At 60.4% G+C, this 16170-nt stretch overlaps 1 protein-coding gene across 3 annotated transcripts; it reads right to left on the bottom strand.

Moving 5' to 3' along the window:
- Positions 1-51: 51 nt before the first annotated feature.
- SIPA1 (signal-induced proliferation-associated 1) lies at positions 52-16094 on the bottom strand. 3 transcript variants are annotated; one of them, XM_004051514.5, is made up of 16 exons: positions 15433-16094; positions 12025-12794; positions 11249-11376; positions 10987-11163; positions 8473-8647; positions 7648-7751; positions 7229-7386; positions 6541-7150; positions 5948-6222; positions 4110-4328; positions 3918-4029; positions 3725-3833; positions 3539-3640; positions 3398-3452; positions 3102-3180; positions 52-3012 (listed from the first exon to the last, which is right to left on the bottom strand). In XM_004051514.5, exons 2-16 carry the CDS (start codon positions 12701-12703, stop codon positions 2866-2868), a joined length of 3129 nt encoding a protein of 1042 aa, XP_004051562.3. In that variant the 5' UTR covers positions 12704-12794; positions 15433-16094; the 3' UTR covers positions 52-2865. The 3 variants fall into 3 exon arrangements, with proteins under 3 accessions (XP_004051562.3, XP_055210486.1, XP_063549319.1); XM_055354511.2 differs by lacking the exon at positions 15433-16094 and adding an exon at positions 13604-15405; XM_063693249.1 differs by lacking the exon at positions 15433-16094 and having other exon boundaries at positions 12025-13596.
- Positions 16095-16170: the final 76 nt, after the last annotated feature.

Genomic DNA, 16170 nt, shown 5'->3' with positions numbered 1-16170 from the left:
TTCAGCAAACACTGAGCACATATTTTGCTAGTCACATCAGGCCAGACATTGGTGGTAGAGAGCTGGGTGAATGCGTGCACTGTCCTCTGAGAGCTTGCAGTCTGAGAATGCCCTTGGAAACCCCGAGTTACCGTCCAGTGGATGAAAACGGGCAGCTAAGGCAAGAGTCCTAGCATACTGAGAGCCTAGTAGAGCCCGCTGGCTGTGGGGATGGAGCAGTTTCAGGAGTCTTCCAAGAGGCCCCATTAGCTCCAGGTCTTAGATCAGCTGAGCGTGGATCTCAAAGAGGGACTAGCCAGCGTCAGAGGTAAGAGAAACGATGTTTGAAAGATGTGATGGGGCCAAATTCCTTGGGTGGCCCAGGGAGTGTGTGCTTTTCTTGGGGAATGTGTGGTGCCAGGTAAAGATCTACCCCGCCCACCGATGCTTTGATACTCTGTTCTGGGAGGAACGGTGAAATCTTCAATCCACAGCCTCAGGAAGCCAAAACAAAGGCCCAGCCGCAGCCCACAGGGCTACAGCTGGACGTACTTCCGCTTTGCCCCAGCGCAAGCGCAGCAGCAAAAAGCGCCGGCCGGCGTGGGCCCCCTTCTCGACTGCGCAGGCGCCCAAGGAGCCCTCGGCAACCGGAGGCCGGGTCCAGCGTCTGGGGAAAATCCCCGCCGAGGCCGATGGCGTCTTCCTTTGGGCTTCGCACCGTCGCGGGAGGACAATAGCAGGGGAAAAGGAGTTATCGTCAGCGGGACGCGTCCCAAAATTCAGCGAGTCTCCTAGGAACAGAAAAGGCCCTGGGTGCAGGTTCCGACGGGCGGCGCCTGCGAGACGGCAGGCCAACTCCGTCGAGGAAGTGGCGCTTTCCCCGGGGCTCTGGCTCCGGGGGGCGACTAGGGGCGGGGCTTGGAGCGAGGGCGGGCCTCGGCGGAGCTCCCACGCGAGGGGCGGAGCCCGGGCTCGGGGTGGCCAGGTCAGGACCCGGGGGAGGCTGCCGGGGAGCGCCTGGGAGGCGGGGCCGGGGAGGAAGCGGGCGGTGTGAGAAGGCTCCTAACGCTGAGGAAGCCGACGGCTGAGCTGCGCAGGGACCCCGACCGGAGGTCCGCGACCCGAGGCCCAGAGGGAAACCAGGGAGCCAAGGCCCTGCAGCCCAGGCTGCGCCTCCCTCGTCTTGGCTTTCTCGGTCCCGCGACCTCCCGTGACCCACGAAGACCTCTCCTGGTTCTTCTCTCATTCTTGAATGACCCCATCATGCTCATGGCTCAGCAGCTCCAGGTCCTCGTATCCAACCCAGATCTCTCTCCCCTGCGCACCAGCCCCTGGACATCTCCACTCTGACGTCCTCGGGCCTCTCAAACTCATCCTGTTCCAAATGACCTCAGCCATCCCCAGCCTGCCTCTCCTTTTCCCTGTCAGCCCTGGCCCTGCCACCTTCCAAGGGCTCCAGCCGGAAACCTAGCCACTACCATAGATGCCGCCTCTTCCCTTAGTAACTTGCGTCCAGTCCTTCCACGAGGTCCTGGAAAATCTGCCACTTCTCCCCACTGTCACCGCTATCACTGAGTTTAAGTCACCACTAGACCTCCCACTGGACTGCGGCTACAGCCGCCTCCCTGCAGCCAAAGAGCTCTGATTTCCAGATCTCACCCCATCAACCTCCCTTCAAACATCAACCACAAGACCAGATCCGAGTTTTCTGCAGACATACCCTCAGTGACCAGAGCCTTCCACACTAGTCCACAACCAGGAAAAAGTGGCAATCTTGGGAACTGCTAACCCAGGATCCCTAGTGCACCTTCACAACCCTTTCTGATCCGGCTTCTTTGATGCTGGGTTCCTGGGTGTGCCTTGGCTCTAGTCCAGGAGGCCTCAGCCAGACTGGTCCTACCAGGATACCTCTGACGTCTCTGCCTGGTGAACTCCTACCCAACCTTCAAAACTCAGCCCTCATATTACTTCCTCCATGAAGCCTTCCTGATCCTCAGACGCTCTGTTTCTCCGAGCCTAGCTCATCCTGCCAGCACCTAAGTTAACAGACCCAGGGCCTAGGTCTCACCATGGAGTTTCAGCCAGCCTAGGGAAGGGACTGGAATAGGCATGAGATGCTGGGCAAGTCTGCCCTATCTGGGCCTCAGGTCCAGAAAACAAAGGATTTAGACAAAGTCCCAAGTTTGGACTTGATGATGCCACTTCGGGGAAGGCCTGGCCTCGCGAGGAACAGAGAGGACCATAGGCTGGTGAGGAGGGAAGTGGGTCAAGGGCCCGTTTCCTCCAGGACATAGAAACAGCCCCAGTCAACTGAGGCGGAGATGCCACCGCCTCTGGAATTGGGCCCTGCAAGAAGTGGCCAGGTGGGTAGAGAAAGGACAAGGCCTGGGGGCTCAGTGGCTTCAGAGAGAAGAGTGAGGCCTGCACTGAGGCACAGGGCCTTGTGATGCATGGCCAGGGTAGCTGTGGGGTGTGGCCACCTGCTTCCCTGCGGAACCAAATAAACGTTGTGGGAGAGAAGCCAAGCAGTGGCCTGGCCTCAGGGACCCCTCAGTGAGTGCCAGCCCATCTCTGAGCCAGTGTTCCCAGGGCCTGTCCTGACTGGTCCGAGGAGTTTGGCTGGGGCCTCTGGAGGCAAAACCCCTTGCCCTGCCCTGTCTTGGACACATGTTCAGACACAGACAGCAGTGGCTTTTTTTGCTCCCTGAAGTCCTCTTTTCTCCACAGAATATTTACAAACAGGGAAGGGGTGGAGGCCACTTCCGCCACCAAATAAGGGGCTAGGGAGGGGGGCAGTGCTAAGACGCGCCTCTGCGCAGGGAGAGTTCCTGAGGAGGGCCCAGTGTGACCACGGTGCCCTCAGGGGCCCAGGTGGTTCCAGATGGCTCAGGCCAGGTCAGTGGTGGGTGAGCCCAGCTGCTTGGAGGCCAGGAGCAGGCGTGTGGCTGCACTCTCAGACTCCGCCTGCAGCCGCCGGTTGTTGTGTCTCAGGCTCCGCACCTCCTCCTCCAGGGCCGCCCTGTCCGCCTTCTCCTGGGGTGCCGGGGAGACAGGAGTCAGAGCCGCCAGCCCCTTTCCTGGGGCAGCCCTGTGACTCCCCCCAAGCTCAGCCCACCCCTCACCTTCTGCAGGTCCTCCTGCAGCTTCCTGAGCATGGACTCCAAGTGAGAGACCTTCTCTGAGAGGTTCCCAGGCTCTGGCCTGAAGACATGGGGGTCAAGACTCAGCAGGACCAAGGCAGGGGGCAGTGCACCAGCTGACTGCCAGCCCCACCTAATGAGAGGGGTCTTCTAGGCCCCGCTGGTCTTCTAGGCATATGTGGCAGCAGAGCCCAGGACAGAGCTCCACCCCAGCAGACAGGCACGAAGCGGGGGTCATGTGGGCAGGTAAAGCGGCTGTGGGGAGTTGGGGAGCTTACTCAGCATCAGATTTTGGAGTTCCCTTAGGGTCTCCACTCTCTGGGATGGGCTGTCCTGTGGGGACAAAGGGATCAGGTGGGCAGGTCAGAAAGGGGGCAAGAGCACTGCCCAGGCTTACCGCAGCACCCTGGTGGCCTCACCCTCTCGGGACAGCGACTCCAGAATAGTGTTGCAAGTGGAGGCAATCTCCGAGATGGCCTGCCACTCGTCCTCCAGGGTCCCACTGCCCGCCTCCGACATGACTGTGGGCACAAGGAGCAGGCTGAGCTGGGGAAGCCCAGGAGCACCCCCCGACCCCTCCCCTGCTCTCCTGGGTCCAGACTCACTCCTGCTGATGGAGTTCCGCAGAGACAAGGTACGTGGCAGAAAGGAGGCCCTCAGCTCTGGCGCCGGGTTGCCCTTGTCCTCAGAGCCACTGGGACTGCCTGTCCTGTCCTGTGCCACAGAAGTGGATACAGATTCAGTGATGCCCACTGTCACCACTGTGCTGTTGGGCTCCAGAGCCTGGTTTCTGCTCACCTGGGTCAGGGGTGTCTCACTGTCAGCACTGGGTACTGATGGCTTGGCTGTGGTGGCCAGGAGGAGGTCCGGGGTGGTGTTGGGCAGGACTGGGGCCTCATCGGACAGAGAGCTGGGGAGAGCAGGGGTGGCTCAGAAAGGGAAGCCGCTTTCCCAGAGGCCTGGAGGAGAGGGAAGGCCAAGAGTGTGCACCTGCGTGGTGACAGCGAGTTCTGGCTGTGCAGGAACTCAGTTCTCTCCTCGGCCAGATCCCCAGGCCCTGGAGGACTGCCACCATCTTGCAGGCACAGGTGCAGCAGCTGCTTTGTGGTGGGCAGCAGGGTCACCCCCTGGACCTCATCCTGCACAGGATCTGGGGCCCCCCGCCGGCTGGGCTCCTGCAGCGATAGCGTGTACAGCTCCGAAAAACTCCTGTGGGGTGGGACAGGGTCAGGCAGGACTTCTCCAGTCCCCAGCGTCCTGCATCACCAGCCCCACCCCCAGCCCGCCAGTCTCACTTCCAGGAGCAGGAGAGCTCCCCGGCTTCCTGACAACAGTGAAAAATGTCTGCCTGGTTACTGGCCATTTTTCCAGACCATGGCTCAAATTCCAGTGCTGCCCCTGTATATCCCAAGCAAATTACTCTGAACATCAATTTCTCCATCTGTGAAATGGGGATAATAGTATGAACCTCACAGTGTGCTGTGAGGATTTAAATAACACGTGTAAATTGCTTAAATCCCAAAACTACTGTCTGTAGCCAAATCCAGCCTGTGCCTTTTCCTTTTCTTTTCTAAAGCAGATGTGCCAGTTTCTGTACTGCGAGCTAAGCATGGATTTTACTTTTTTTTTTTTGAGATGGAGTTTTGCTCTTGTTGCCCAGGCTGGAGTGCAATGGCACGATCACAGCTCATGGCAACCTCCTCCGCCTCCTGGGTTCAAGTGATTTTCCTGCCTCAGCCTCCCAAGTAGCTGGGATTACAGGTGCCTGCCATCACACCCGGCTAATTTTTGTATTTTTACTAGAGACGGGTTTCAGCATGTTGGCCAGGCTGGTCTTGAACTCCTGACCTCAGGTGAGCCACCCGCCTCAGCCTCCCAAAGTGCTGGGATTACAAGCATGAGCCACCGCGCCCGGTCCGGATTTTACATTTTTAACTAGTGGAAAAATCAAAAGAATATTTCATGATAAGTTAAAATCATGTAAAATCCAAATTTCAGTGTCTATAAAGTTTTAGCAAGACACAGGCACATTTATTTATTCATTTACCTAACGACAGAGTAGCTGCGGCAGAGACCAGATGGTCCAGAAAGCCTAAAATATTTATTATTTGGCCATTTACAGAAAATGTTTGCCTACCCCTGGCTTAGCACAGGAAGTTATCAATAGTGTGTAGTGTGTGTGTTGGGTGGGCGGGTGCCAATACTTAAAAAAAAAGATAGTGGGGGCTGCTATTTGATCTTTTAAGCAGTGGGAGCAACGCGCTTAACTGGTCCCATTCTACATATGAAGAAAGAGGTTCAGGGCGCGGTGACTCACGCCTGTAATCCCAGAACTTTGGGAGGGCGAGGCAGGTGGATCACCTGAGGTCAGGAGTTCGAGACCAGCCTGGCCAACATGGTGAAACCCCATCTCTACTAAAAATAGAAAAAATTAGCCGGCCGTGGTGGTGCACGCCTGTAATCCCAGCTACAAGGGAGGCTGAGGCAGGAGAACTGCTTGAACCCGGGAGGCAGATGTTGCAGTAAGCCGAAATCACGCCATTGCACTCCAGCCCGGGCAACAAGAGCGAAACTGCGTCTCAAAAAAAAAAAAAAAAAAAAAAAAAGAGAGAGAGAGAGGAGAGAGAGAGGAAGGAAGGACGGAGAAAGAGAGAGAGACAGAGACAGGAAGAGACAGGCTCAGACGGGCTAAGAGACGGGAGATTCTTTCCAGAAGGAAAGGTATCCACACTGGGTTCCTGAAACTGCTGATGGCGACCCGGGAGGCGCAGACTGCGCGGTGGCCAACTGCCGGCCCTCCCACCTCCCCGCGTCCCCGGCACCCTGACCTGCGGGGCCGGCCGCTCTCGTCGGGGGGCAGGACGGTGACGCAGACCTTGGGCGCCGAGCGCAGCAGCTGGGCAGCGGCCTCGGGCCGGAGGTTGGGCAGCGTCTGGCCGCACACGCGCAGCAGGCGCGCCCCGGGCCGCAGCCCCGCCGTCTCGGCGAACGTGAAGCGCTCCACGTGCGTGACGAAGCCCTCGGCGTCCACCTCGAAGCCCAGGCGGCCTTGACCGTCGCGGGGCAGCGCCAGCTCGCGAGTCTCGCAGCCACGGCTCACCAGCTGCGGGCGGGGCGGGACGAGTGGGCGGGGCTGCCGGGAGGTGGGGCCGCCCCAGCGCCCGCCCCCTGGACTGCGTCCCAGGCCACACGGAACTTTCCACAGTCCCCGAGGGCCGCGTGTGCCACCGCCCGAGGGATGAAGACCAGAAGTCGCTTACCCGAGGGCACCAGTTCCGGCCTTGCCAAGCCCCGGGGCTGGCTCTGCCCTCCTCGACTTTCCCTTCCGCAGGAGTAGGGGACAAAGGCGGCGGGAGGGAGGGGTCCAAAGCAGGCTCCGCCCCGCCGCGCTCAGGGGCCCCAGTTTACCGCTCCGGCTCACCTGCAGGCGCGCCACCACCTCGCCCACGGCTTGGCCGGGGGACCCGTCGAAGCGCAGCGTGATCGCCTCCCCGCGGCCGTGGTACAGGTCCAGCTGCTGCTCGGAGAAGGTCCAGGCCAGCACGTCGCGACAGGCGCAATTGAACACTACGCGGCCGTCGCGCGGCGCCACCAGCACCAGAGCCTCGGCCGAGATGCCCAGCAGGCAGGGCACCTCGACGCCTTCGGGGCCGCTCGCCTGAGCCCCGGCGGCGACCCGCGCCCCGGGCGCCGCGCGCACTCCCCACACCAGTGAGCCCGCTGCCTGCAGCTCGGCGCCCGGGCCCCGAGGGGCCGCCCGGCGCCTCCCACCCAGGGAGGGCAGGCCGAAGCGTGAAGCCGAGTCCAGCGACGTAGTGGTCACCTCGTTGGTGGCCAGGTCTTGCAGGTACTGCTGGCGGGTGCGCGTGGCCATGGCGTGGAACTGGCGCGCGTGGCCGGCCGCCTGCTCACCATTCAGCGCTTTGGCCAGCAGGAAGGCCCGGAAGTCGGCGTTGGCTGCGAAGGGGCCTCCGCCAGCAGGCAGAGCTGGCCCGAAGGCAGGGGTGTCCTGGGTGCGGCTCACGGCCACCCTGCGGGGAGGGAGGCGGGTAGTGAGGGGCGGCAGGACTCCATGCCCACGGGAGACCTGGGACCACTCCGGTGCCCACCTGTAGGAGGTGTGTGGCGTGCAGGGTGCGTGTGCCCGTACCACTAGGAACACGTGCTGGAAGTGCGAGCGGATGGTGGTGGGGCAGAAGGGCTTGCTGCCAGGCTCCTGGAACACGATGGTCACAATGTCGTTGCCAATGTGGCGCTTCCGGAGGAGCTAGGGGTTGGATAGTAGGGGCTCGTGATGAGGCCTTCTGTGCCCCAAACCCCTCCTCATTCAGGCAGGAGAAAGCCAAGGCACCAATGGCTCCCCCACTGCCCCTGGTGAAGACCTAGGGTGTTTGTCTTTGGGAAGGGGCCACCAGAGGGGCGGGCTGTTGGGGCCAACAGAGCTCCGGCCAAAGCTCAAACGTCATGGACCATGCAGGGCCCTCCATGGTTCCCGGAAGCCCCACCCCCACGTTGGTCCCCCTCACACCTGCTGCTGGTTATTAGGGGTGTAAGGCAGCATAGTGGACACGTGGAACATGATCTCGTGGTCCTGGTACGTGGTGTAGAGGGAGTGCGTGCCTGTGGAATCCGCTGTGGCCAGGGAGTTAGGGACACAGAAGGAGAAAACAAGGGGAATCTAAGTGGCTTGAACTTGCCATTCCTGCCTGTACACAGGAGCCTCTGTGCCCCAAACAGCAGGTGGACAACCAGTCATGCCACCAGCCAATGCCCAGCCAGCGAGATTCAAGGGCCTCAGCCCTGGGTGCCCCTCCTCCTCTCCCTCCACAGGCTCCAGCCCCATGCCAGAGTGAAGGGGGGTCAGGATGGGAGAGTTGAAATAGAATGAAGACAGAAATGAGAAGTGGTCTCAGAGGGAGGGCAGGGTCAGGTGTCCTAGGACAGGTGTCACTCCAGGCCCAAGCATGTGTGGCATGCTGGGAAAGTGAAAAGCAGGCAGGGGGTGCTCAGTACAACACCTCCCAGGGGTCCTGGGGCCCCTTCCACCAGGGAGGTAGGGGCACCTCTCTTCCACGAGGCTGAGCTGCTGGAATGTGTTTGGTGGAGGGGTAGTGCCCCCAAACCACTTTAGCCCCAGCTCAGGCAGTAGGGTACTTGGGCCTTGAGGGACAGTCCCAGCCCCTCTTTTCAGCCCATAGCTTGGCCCTCATAGCCCTGACTCAGATCCTTAGCTCACCCAAAGAACTCTCCAGTCCCCAGCCCCAGGATTGTACGGACAAAGGAGTGACAAGGCAATTTGTGCTCACCCCTTCAGCACAGATCTGCTCCCACCCCTCCTGCCCCTGGGCCTCACTTTTGGTGTCTAGCTGGGCCCGGTAACTCTCAAAGCCTTTGAGCCGCACCACATTGCCCAGCAAGGTGAGAAACTGCATGAAGGCCGGTCCCGCCTCCTGGTTGTTGTACATCTCCTCCTCCGAGCCCTGGCCCGCCCGGCAGTACAGGACGCCCACCTTGCGTTGGAAGCTCAGCTGTGGGTGGGAGACAGAAGGCATAGGTCTCAGTCCCCTGCAGCCCCACCCCACCAGCTCTTAGGGAATGGATGGGACGCTGGCCTGGGGGCTGAGCGCTGGCCTGGGGGCTGAGCACCAGCCCTCTCTGAGCCACTTGTGCCCTTGCCTGTCAGGTGAGTACAGTCTGTTGTGCTCCTCGTGCTTGGGAGGGCACAGGTAGGAAGGGATGGGAGGAGGCTGGTTCCCATGTGGCAGTAGAGAAGGTGATTCACAGAAAGGACCCTTCCAATAAACATACACATTATCATCCTCCTTATCTCAAGGCTGGACTGTCCTCTGCACCCCTGAATCCAAGGCATCCCCGAATCCAAGGCACCCCCACCCCAGCCCCTGCAGGCCAGGCACCACCTCTGCCCCCCATGCTCCCGTTTCTGTGCCCTCTTCCCGGCTCTTCCCTCTGCGGATAACTGGATAACCATGCCCAGCTCAAGGTGCTCTGAACTCCTCCAAACAGCACAGGCTCCCCTCCAGCGGTCACCTCCCTTTTCTACAACTAAACTTGTCTGCACTTACAGTCCCCACTTCGATTTCATTCCTCCCAACCCCCTGCACCCCCCACTCCCCATATGGCCCCCAGATGTGGCCTTATCCTGGTACCCTCTCAGCCATAGGTGGCACTGGGGATAGCTGGAAACTCACCTTGCCTAGGGCCCCAGGAACCCCGCCCTCTTCTGCCTGGGCCTCTTCTCCACCCATGCTCCTCCCCCTCCCTGGCTGCAGCAAGGATGACACCCCCATCTCCGCCTCCCATTCAGACCGGCCTACCAAACCCCGGGCCTTTTTCTCTGGCTGCCTAATGTCTCACCTTGCTGTGACTCCCCCACCCTGCTCCTCCTCCTTAAAGCACCACTCCTGGGAGCCAAGAAGCTGGGAAATCCTAGCACTTCACCCCTTCCAGTCAGCCACATGACTACCCAGTCCTTCCTGGACTGTCACCTCCTCTTCACCTCCACTATCGCTGCCACTGTGTCTAGCCTGGGCAACTGCAGTAGCCTTCAGCCTGGCATCCCCGCCCCATACAGTCTAGTCCCGATGCTGCAGCCAGAGAGCTGCCCCTCTCAGATCTGCACCGTATCCCTCCATGGCTCCCCAGTGCCCACGGGAACAAATGCAAGCTTCTCCCCCGCCCCTCCCCACAATCCCAACCCCAGCCACGCTGAACTGACTGCCTAATGTGCCATGCTCTCATTCTCCAAGCCTTTGCACAAGTTATTCCTTCTGACCATAAAACACCTGCTTATCCGGGCTTGAGCCCTTTTGTGTTCTCCATGCTGGAAAACCCTGGCCAAAGAAGGGCTCTCATCACTACCGTCGTGGCCCAGGGAGCCCTCAACATTCCCTTTCAGTGTTCCAGTACTGCTCCTGTGTTTCAAAAGTTCTCTGTGGGTCTCTTTCTCCCACCCAGCTGTGAGCTACTCAAGCAAAGCACCTGGTCTAGACCTGTCCCCAGCATCCAGTCTGAGGCCTGGCACCAAAAAGGTCTAAGAAATGTTTGTTGAATGACTGATGGGTTGAATGATACAGAGGAGAAGACTCAGCCAATGGGCAGCTTTCAGCATGGAGTGGGGGATGGAAGGAGCCGCTCCAGGAAGCTGTGAGCACCACATGTTAGAGGAAACCCAGCAGGGGCTGTGGGGGAAATTGGCCAGGAATGATGCGGGAACTGCAGGACCAGTGGGGTGAGTCAGACCAGGGCATCTAGGGCTGCAAACATCTTTTTAAAATGCAGACTCTGGGCCGAGGGCAGTGGCTCATGCCTGTAATCCCAGCACTTTGGGAGGCCGAGGTGGGCAGATCACAAGGTCAGGAGTTCAAAACCAGCATGGCCAACATGGTAAAACCCCATCTCTACTACAAATACAAAAATTAGCTGGGCGTGGTGGCATGCACCTGTAATCCCAGCTACTCAGGAGGCTGAGGCAGGAGAATCTCTTGAACCCGGAAGGCAGAGGTTGCAGTGAGCTGAGATTGCACCATTGCACTCCAGCCTGGGTGACAGAGCGAGACTCCATCTCAAAATAAATAAATAAATAAAGTGCAGACTCTGATTCAGATGGTCTGGGGTGGGGCCCCATAATCTGCATTTCTACATGATGTGGATACTGCTGGTCCACAGAGCTCACTTTGAGACGCAAGGCTCCAGATGACCTCTGATGCCTTGTCTCTGAAAAGCCAGCTCTTCTGGGGTCACCATCCAGCCCAGGATCAGGGTCAAGGCTAGGGGTTTGGGAGCTGGGCAGGCTGGGTTCAGACTGGGGCCAGCTGTACGGCTGGGGGCTCCGCGGCCCGCCACTCACCACTTGCTCATCCAGTGTGAGCAGCGTCCGTGGTACCTTGGGTGAAGCTGAGCCCAGGCGCAGGCAGCTGGGGCTCAGCTGCGGCGCCACGTGCTCCAGAAGTTTCCTTGGGGACAGACCCCGTGGGGGCCCCGGCGGCAGCGCGTCCTCCGAGATGGTGCCACGGAGGGTCCGGAGCTGAGGAAGGGGTGTAAGGGCACTCAGGATGCATACAAGGTGTCGGGGAGGCAACCCACGTCCTGATCCCGCGATCCCGGCCCACCTGCGTGGTCCGCACGATGACGCGGTAGCTGTGCAGGGTGCCCCCTCCGCTGCCCTCCTTCTCCTCCCGCCGCAGGCTCACTGCCACCGGGCCCAGCGACTCGTCCATCCCGAAGAAGTTCTGATGTTCTGGGGGACCGCGCCGAATAAAACGATCGGTCCCGCCCTCTGGCAGCCCCGCCCCCGCTCGACCACGCGCATCACTAAGCTCCGCCCTAGGCTTCATCTCACCACCAAATGTTGACCTTAGACTAAGTCCCGCCCCTCTGTAGCCCCGAGTTCAATATCTTGATCCCAACCCTGACCCAGAGGTGGACCCAGACCCAGACCTAGACCCACGCGGCCAGCTCCCAGGCCTAAATCCTGCCTTGGCTCCACCCACCACGCCCTCATTCTCCCTTCTATGTCCTGGAGCCCTCTCTCCGCAGTGCTGGTGCGAACAACGTTCACGGATGCAGGGATTTGAGGCCTGAGTTTTCACCCCACAGAAAAGCCCATAGGGAATCTCTCCCAGCCTGGCAGGTTGAACCAGATGGAGGATGAACCAATACGGAGGCAGAGGGACCAACCCTGGCTGGGGGTGAGGAGCCAGGGATTAGCCTTAAGAAGGTGGTTGAAAGTAGGTCCAGGAGGACCCCAGCTCAGCTCTTGAGCCCTCCCAGGGCCAGGGACTTTACAGGAAATGGACAGTTCATGAGCCCTACTGTGTGCACTGCAGGTGACAGGGACCTCTTCTTCAGCCCCCCTCCTCCACTCCCTGGAACTGCCTTTCCTCACCTTTGCCATAGAAGTATTTGCGGTAGTAGCCAGCACCCAGGTCTGCGTGCTCCAGGCTGTAGGCCGAGGTTCGGTTCTGTGGCTCCTCCAGGATGGACACGGCCGCGTTGGGCAGTGCAGGGGGCACAGGTGGGGATGCTGGTCCACCCAGGCCTAGCTCACCCTCACCCCCGAGCTCACACACAAAGCCAGGTGCCCCATGCAGCAGGTCCGAGCTGGCAGCCTGGTCCTCGGCTGAAGCCAGGGTCCCAGAGCTGGCCTCTGAGTGGCTCCCCATCCCCTGAGACCTCGGAGCCCAATCAAAGAGCAGGCTTTGCACGTCATAGTGGGCAAACCATCGAGGCTCAAGCACTGGTGGGAAGGCAGGCTCTGGTTCCTCTGCTGGCAGCCCCAGCAGTGCCAGTGGGTCAGTGAAGAGCCGGGTAGAAGTGGCTGCAGGTCGGCTGGCCTCTTCGTGGCTGTGGGCACGGGCACGGGGGCTGGCTGGCGTGGGGGGCCTGGCCTCGCCTGCATCGCTGCCGCTGCGCAGGAGCGGGCCCCGGACTGGCCTCGGCTCGAAGGTGTGCGGTGTCAGCGGGGGCCTTGCTGGCTGGCGCAGCTTGCGGGCAAAGAGGTCATCTGTGGACGCAGGGGCCATGCCCCGCCGAGGGCTCCCCACACCGCCGGCCCACATGGGCATGCTCTGTGGGCCTGACTCTCCGGGGGCTGGGCCGCATTGGCGGGCACGGGTGTTTGGTGCCCAGCCTGAGGTTGTGGGAGCAGTTCCTGCCCTGAAGGAGGAGGGGGCTGCTCAGAGGGGCCTGGGCAGAAAACAGGAACCCAGGCCCCCAGCCTGGTCCTCCACCACCCGTGTTGGCTTCCGGCCCCCTCCGAGACCATCAAAGCTGCTTCCGCTTTCCAGGCCACTTCCTTGTCTGCCTAGGCCTAAAGTTTCCAGCCCCCTACCCAGCTTAGCTGGGCAGGGCTAGAGGCTGGGCTGTTGGGTCTTGGTCCTGAGGGTCCTGGAGCCTGGGCAGCCCTGGGACTGCCAGGGTCCCCCAGTCGCCACCCACACACCTTAGCTTTGGCCTGGGCCCAGAGTAAGGGTCCCACCAGGACCTAGCCCAACCGGACAGATGACTTGTATTGGCTGGGATGGGAAACCCAGGGGCCACTGGTGTCTGGGTCCTGCCCACTTAACAAAGGGAGGACGTCCTGTCCCCAGAGACCTTCCTCCCTGCCCCTCCCACTTCCTTCAGGGTCCCTGGAGAGCTGATCACCCAGAGAGGTCTGATCTCAGTGCCCTGGACCTCAAGGCCTCAATACCACAAGGACACATGGGTTCCCAGGGGGGCAGCGGCAGGGCAGCAGGAATGGCAAGAGGACTTCGTTCAGCACAGGAAGTAGCCCCAACTGTGGGCCCAGCCCTCTGCCAGGCCCCCACATCCTGAGGAAGGTGCTGGGGTCACAGCAGCTGTCATGGGACCCCAGTCACCCTGGCCTGAAGGACAGGCCAACTCACCTTCTTGCAGGCTACTGTGCCCAGGCTTGGGGGCAAGAGGAGTCACAATGACAGGGACCCATAGGGACCTCTGCCTACCTGGTCTCACTGATGCAGACAGGGAGGTCTGAACCCCATGTGACAGATGGTCAAATGAGGTCCAGAGGAGATGCTCTTGCCTGAAGCAATTCCGTGTCAGAGGTAGGATGTGAGCCTGGGTCTGCCCATCTCCAGGCCCTAAGCAGGGCTGCACCTGCCCACTGCTGTCTGTGCGTAGGTTTTGGGGGGTGGGTGTTGGGCTGAGGTTCAAGGTCTCACAGGATGCAAGATTGAGACACCCAAAGCCCCAGGGACCTGCTAAGTGCGGAAACGTGACGCCAGAGGCAGGTGCAAATGGTGGTGTGAGAACTTGAGGGAAGCCACGCCCAGGCAAGCCCTGGATGGAGTAGGCAGTGAGGACAGGGAGCTGGGGAACCTCCACTGAGGGTACAGGCATCTAATGGTGGGTCTTCATGCAGCATCCAGCAACATCATGCGGGGCTGGGCCGGAGGGGGGTGGAGGAGGGGCTCCACACACCCCTCGTCTGGGGCCTCCAGAACCGAGCAAGGGCTCCCCAGCCCAGGTGCCTTCTACCTTGATTTCTCCTGAATAAACTCCCATGCTGACCTTGAGCCTCTGTTTTCTCATCTCTAAAATGGGGTTAACTGGCCGGGTGCGGTGGCTGAGGCCTGTAATCCCAGCACTTTGGGAGGCCAAGGCGGGGGGATCACCTGAGGTCAGGAGTTCAAGACCAGCCTAGCTAACATGGTGAAACCCTGTCTCTACTAAAAATATAAAAATTAGCCGGGTGTGGTGGTGCACGCCTGTAGTCCCAGCTACTCAGGAGGCTGAGGCAGGAGAATCGCTTAAACCTGGGAGGCAGAGGTTGCAGTGAGCCGAGATCGCGCCACTGAACTCCAGCCTGCGGGACACAGTGAGACTGTCTCCAAAAAAACAAAGAAAAAAATTGGGTTTAATTATTTCTGTCCCCTCCCAAGGCTGCTGACTGAGAAGAGTGAGGTGAGTGTTGCTAGCTATGTGTGTGTGTGATGGGTGTAGCCCCTGGCTCCATGAGCCAAGCTCTGGGCACATTCAGCGCTCGGGCCTGGGCTATAGTGTGTGAAGGAGTAGGAGGGCATGAGGGAGGGGGTCTGTGCAAGCCCCGCTCCGTGTGGGCTGAGCTCTGCACGCTTGGAAGTGAGATCTGTGCATGTGTGCACCCAGCCTGTGCGCTGCCTCTTGCTGTGGCCCAGTGCCAGGCTCTGGCGCTGCCTTGAGGGGTGTTCTTGGGCTCTGCCCCCCACCCTGAAGCTTCACACAGGGTCCATTGAGGCCAGGACATTCCTCCGGGCCTGTGTCACTAGGGGTGGGGGGAAGGGCCGGCCCCGCCCCCATAGATCCGGAAGGCCTGGCTGCCCCAGGAGGAGGAGCTGGCCACTTCCCAGCACATCTGGAGGTCATGACCCCATTTCGGCTGCCAGGGGGCGCGACAGATGTTTCCTCCCAGGCCAGGCCAGGGACTGGGGTGGAGGCCGCCTAAGAAGAAGAGGAGCCTCAAAATAAGGGGGAGCCCCGCACACACTTGCAGTGTTGAGGGGGAGGGGGTCACAGTGCCGCCACCAGGAGTCAGGAGCCGCCGCCTCCACTCACCGGCTGGCTGGCCAGGCTAAGCCGTCACACAGAGAGAGTAGGAACGGCTGGTCAGAAACAGGGGGCTGGACATATTGACTCGGGACTGAGCTGGAGCCCGGAGAGAAGTTGGGAGGGTGCTGGCGGCGAACGTGGCGACGACCCCACTCCCATACACATCACCCGGGCCTACGGCTAGGCCACCTCTCCCCTGTCGGGCCCGACAGCAGTGCCTCCCGTCCCCTGCTCCCGCCAGTACCTCTGGGGCTCCCGCCCAGCCGCCGCCGCCCGCGCTGGGGTCCCGCTGCCGCTCTCCCGCTACCGCTCCCGGCGCCCGCTCCGCCTGGGGGCGGGGCCATGCAGGGAGGCGGGGCCATGCAGGGAGGCGGGGCCCGCCGGGAGCTGTCTGCAGCGGGAAGCGCAGCAGCGGGGATTCCAGGCCTGGCGGAGGTCAGCACCGAGCAGTGCTCATTCTAAGGCCATTTCCTCTGCTGAGAAACTTGTGCCTGCCTTCCAGACCAACCGGGAGGGCTAGCGGAGGCCACCTAGCGTCCAGCTCCCGGCCAGCATACAGCAGGTGCTCAAGAGTCTGCCACTATTTTATGGAGCACTTGCTAAGCACTGGGCCCTGGGCAACCGTTCCACTAGCACGCTCTCATTTATTCTAAAAACACCTTAGATAGGTGTCATCTCTTTACGCCCTGGAGCAACTGAGGTCCAGAGAAAGGCTTTGGCCAAGGACAAGCCTGATAAATGTAGGAGCCACCAGACCTGGAAGTCTGACCATATGGTGGGAAATGGCAGACAATACCCTTCAGATAAAGGCTTGAAAAGGGAGCAGCCATGCAGTGAAGAGGACCCGGTTCTACCTGAACCCCACCTTGGGCTGCCCTTGATCTCTACTAGACTTCAGCCCCACATCCTTCACCCCTCTGTGTGCTTGTCCATCCCAACTTGGCCGCCTGTACTATCATGTACCCATTCCCAGGTAGAAAAA

Source organism: Gorilla gorilla, chromosome 9 (assembly GCF_029281585.2).
Source record: "Gorilla gorilla gorilla isolate KB3781 chromosome 9, NHGRI_mGorGor1-v2.1_pri, whole genome shotgun sequence".
In the NCBI taxonomy this organism is placed as follows: Eukaryota; Metazoa; Chordata; class Mammalia; order Primates; family Hominidae; genus Gorilla; species Gorilla gorilla.
Note: the sequence above shows the minus strand (reverse complement) of the source record. Positions and strands in the feature narration are given on the sequence as shown.

What these genes read in the sequence shown, in the direction of transcription:
- SIPA1 (XM_004051514.5), bottom strand. Translation starts at nt 12,703, where the DNA reads ATGCCCATGTGGGCCGGCGGTGTGGGGAGCCCTCGGCGGGGCATGGCC. An exon ending in TCACACTGGATGAGCAAGTG is followed by an intron (nt 8,648 to 10,986) that starts GTGAGTGGCGGG and finishes TCCCACCCACAG; the next exon opens with CTGAGCTTCCAACGCAAGGT. An exon ending in GCGGAACTCCATCAGCAGGA is followed by an intron (nt 3,641 to 3,724) that starts GTGAGTCTGGAC and finishes TTGTGCCCACAG; the next exon opens with TCATGTCGGAGGCGGGCAGT.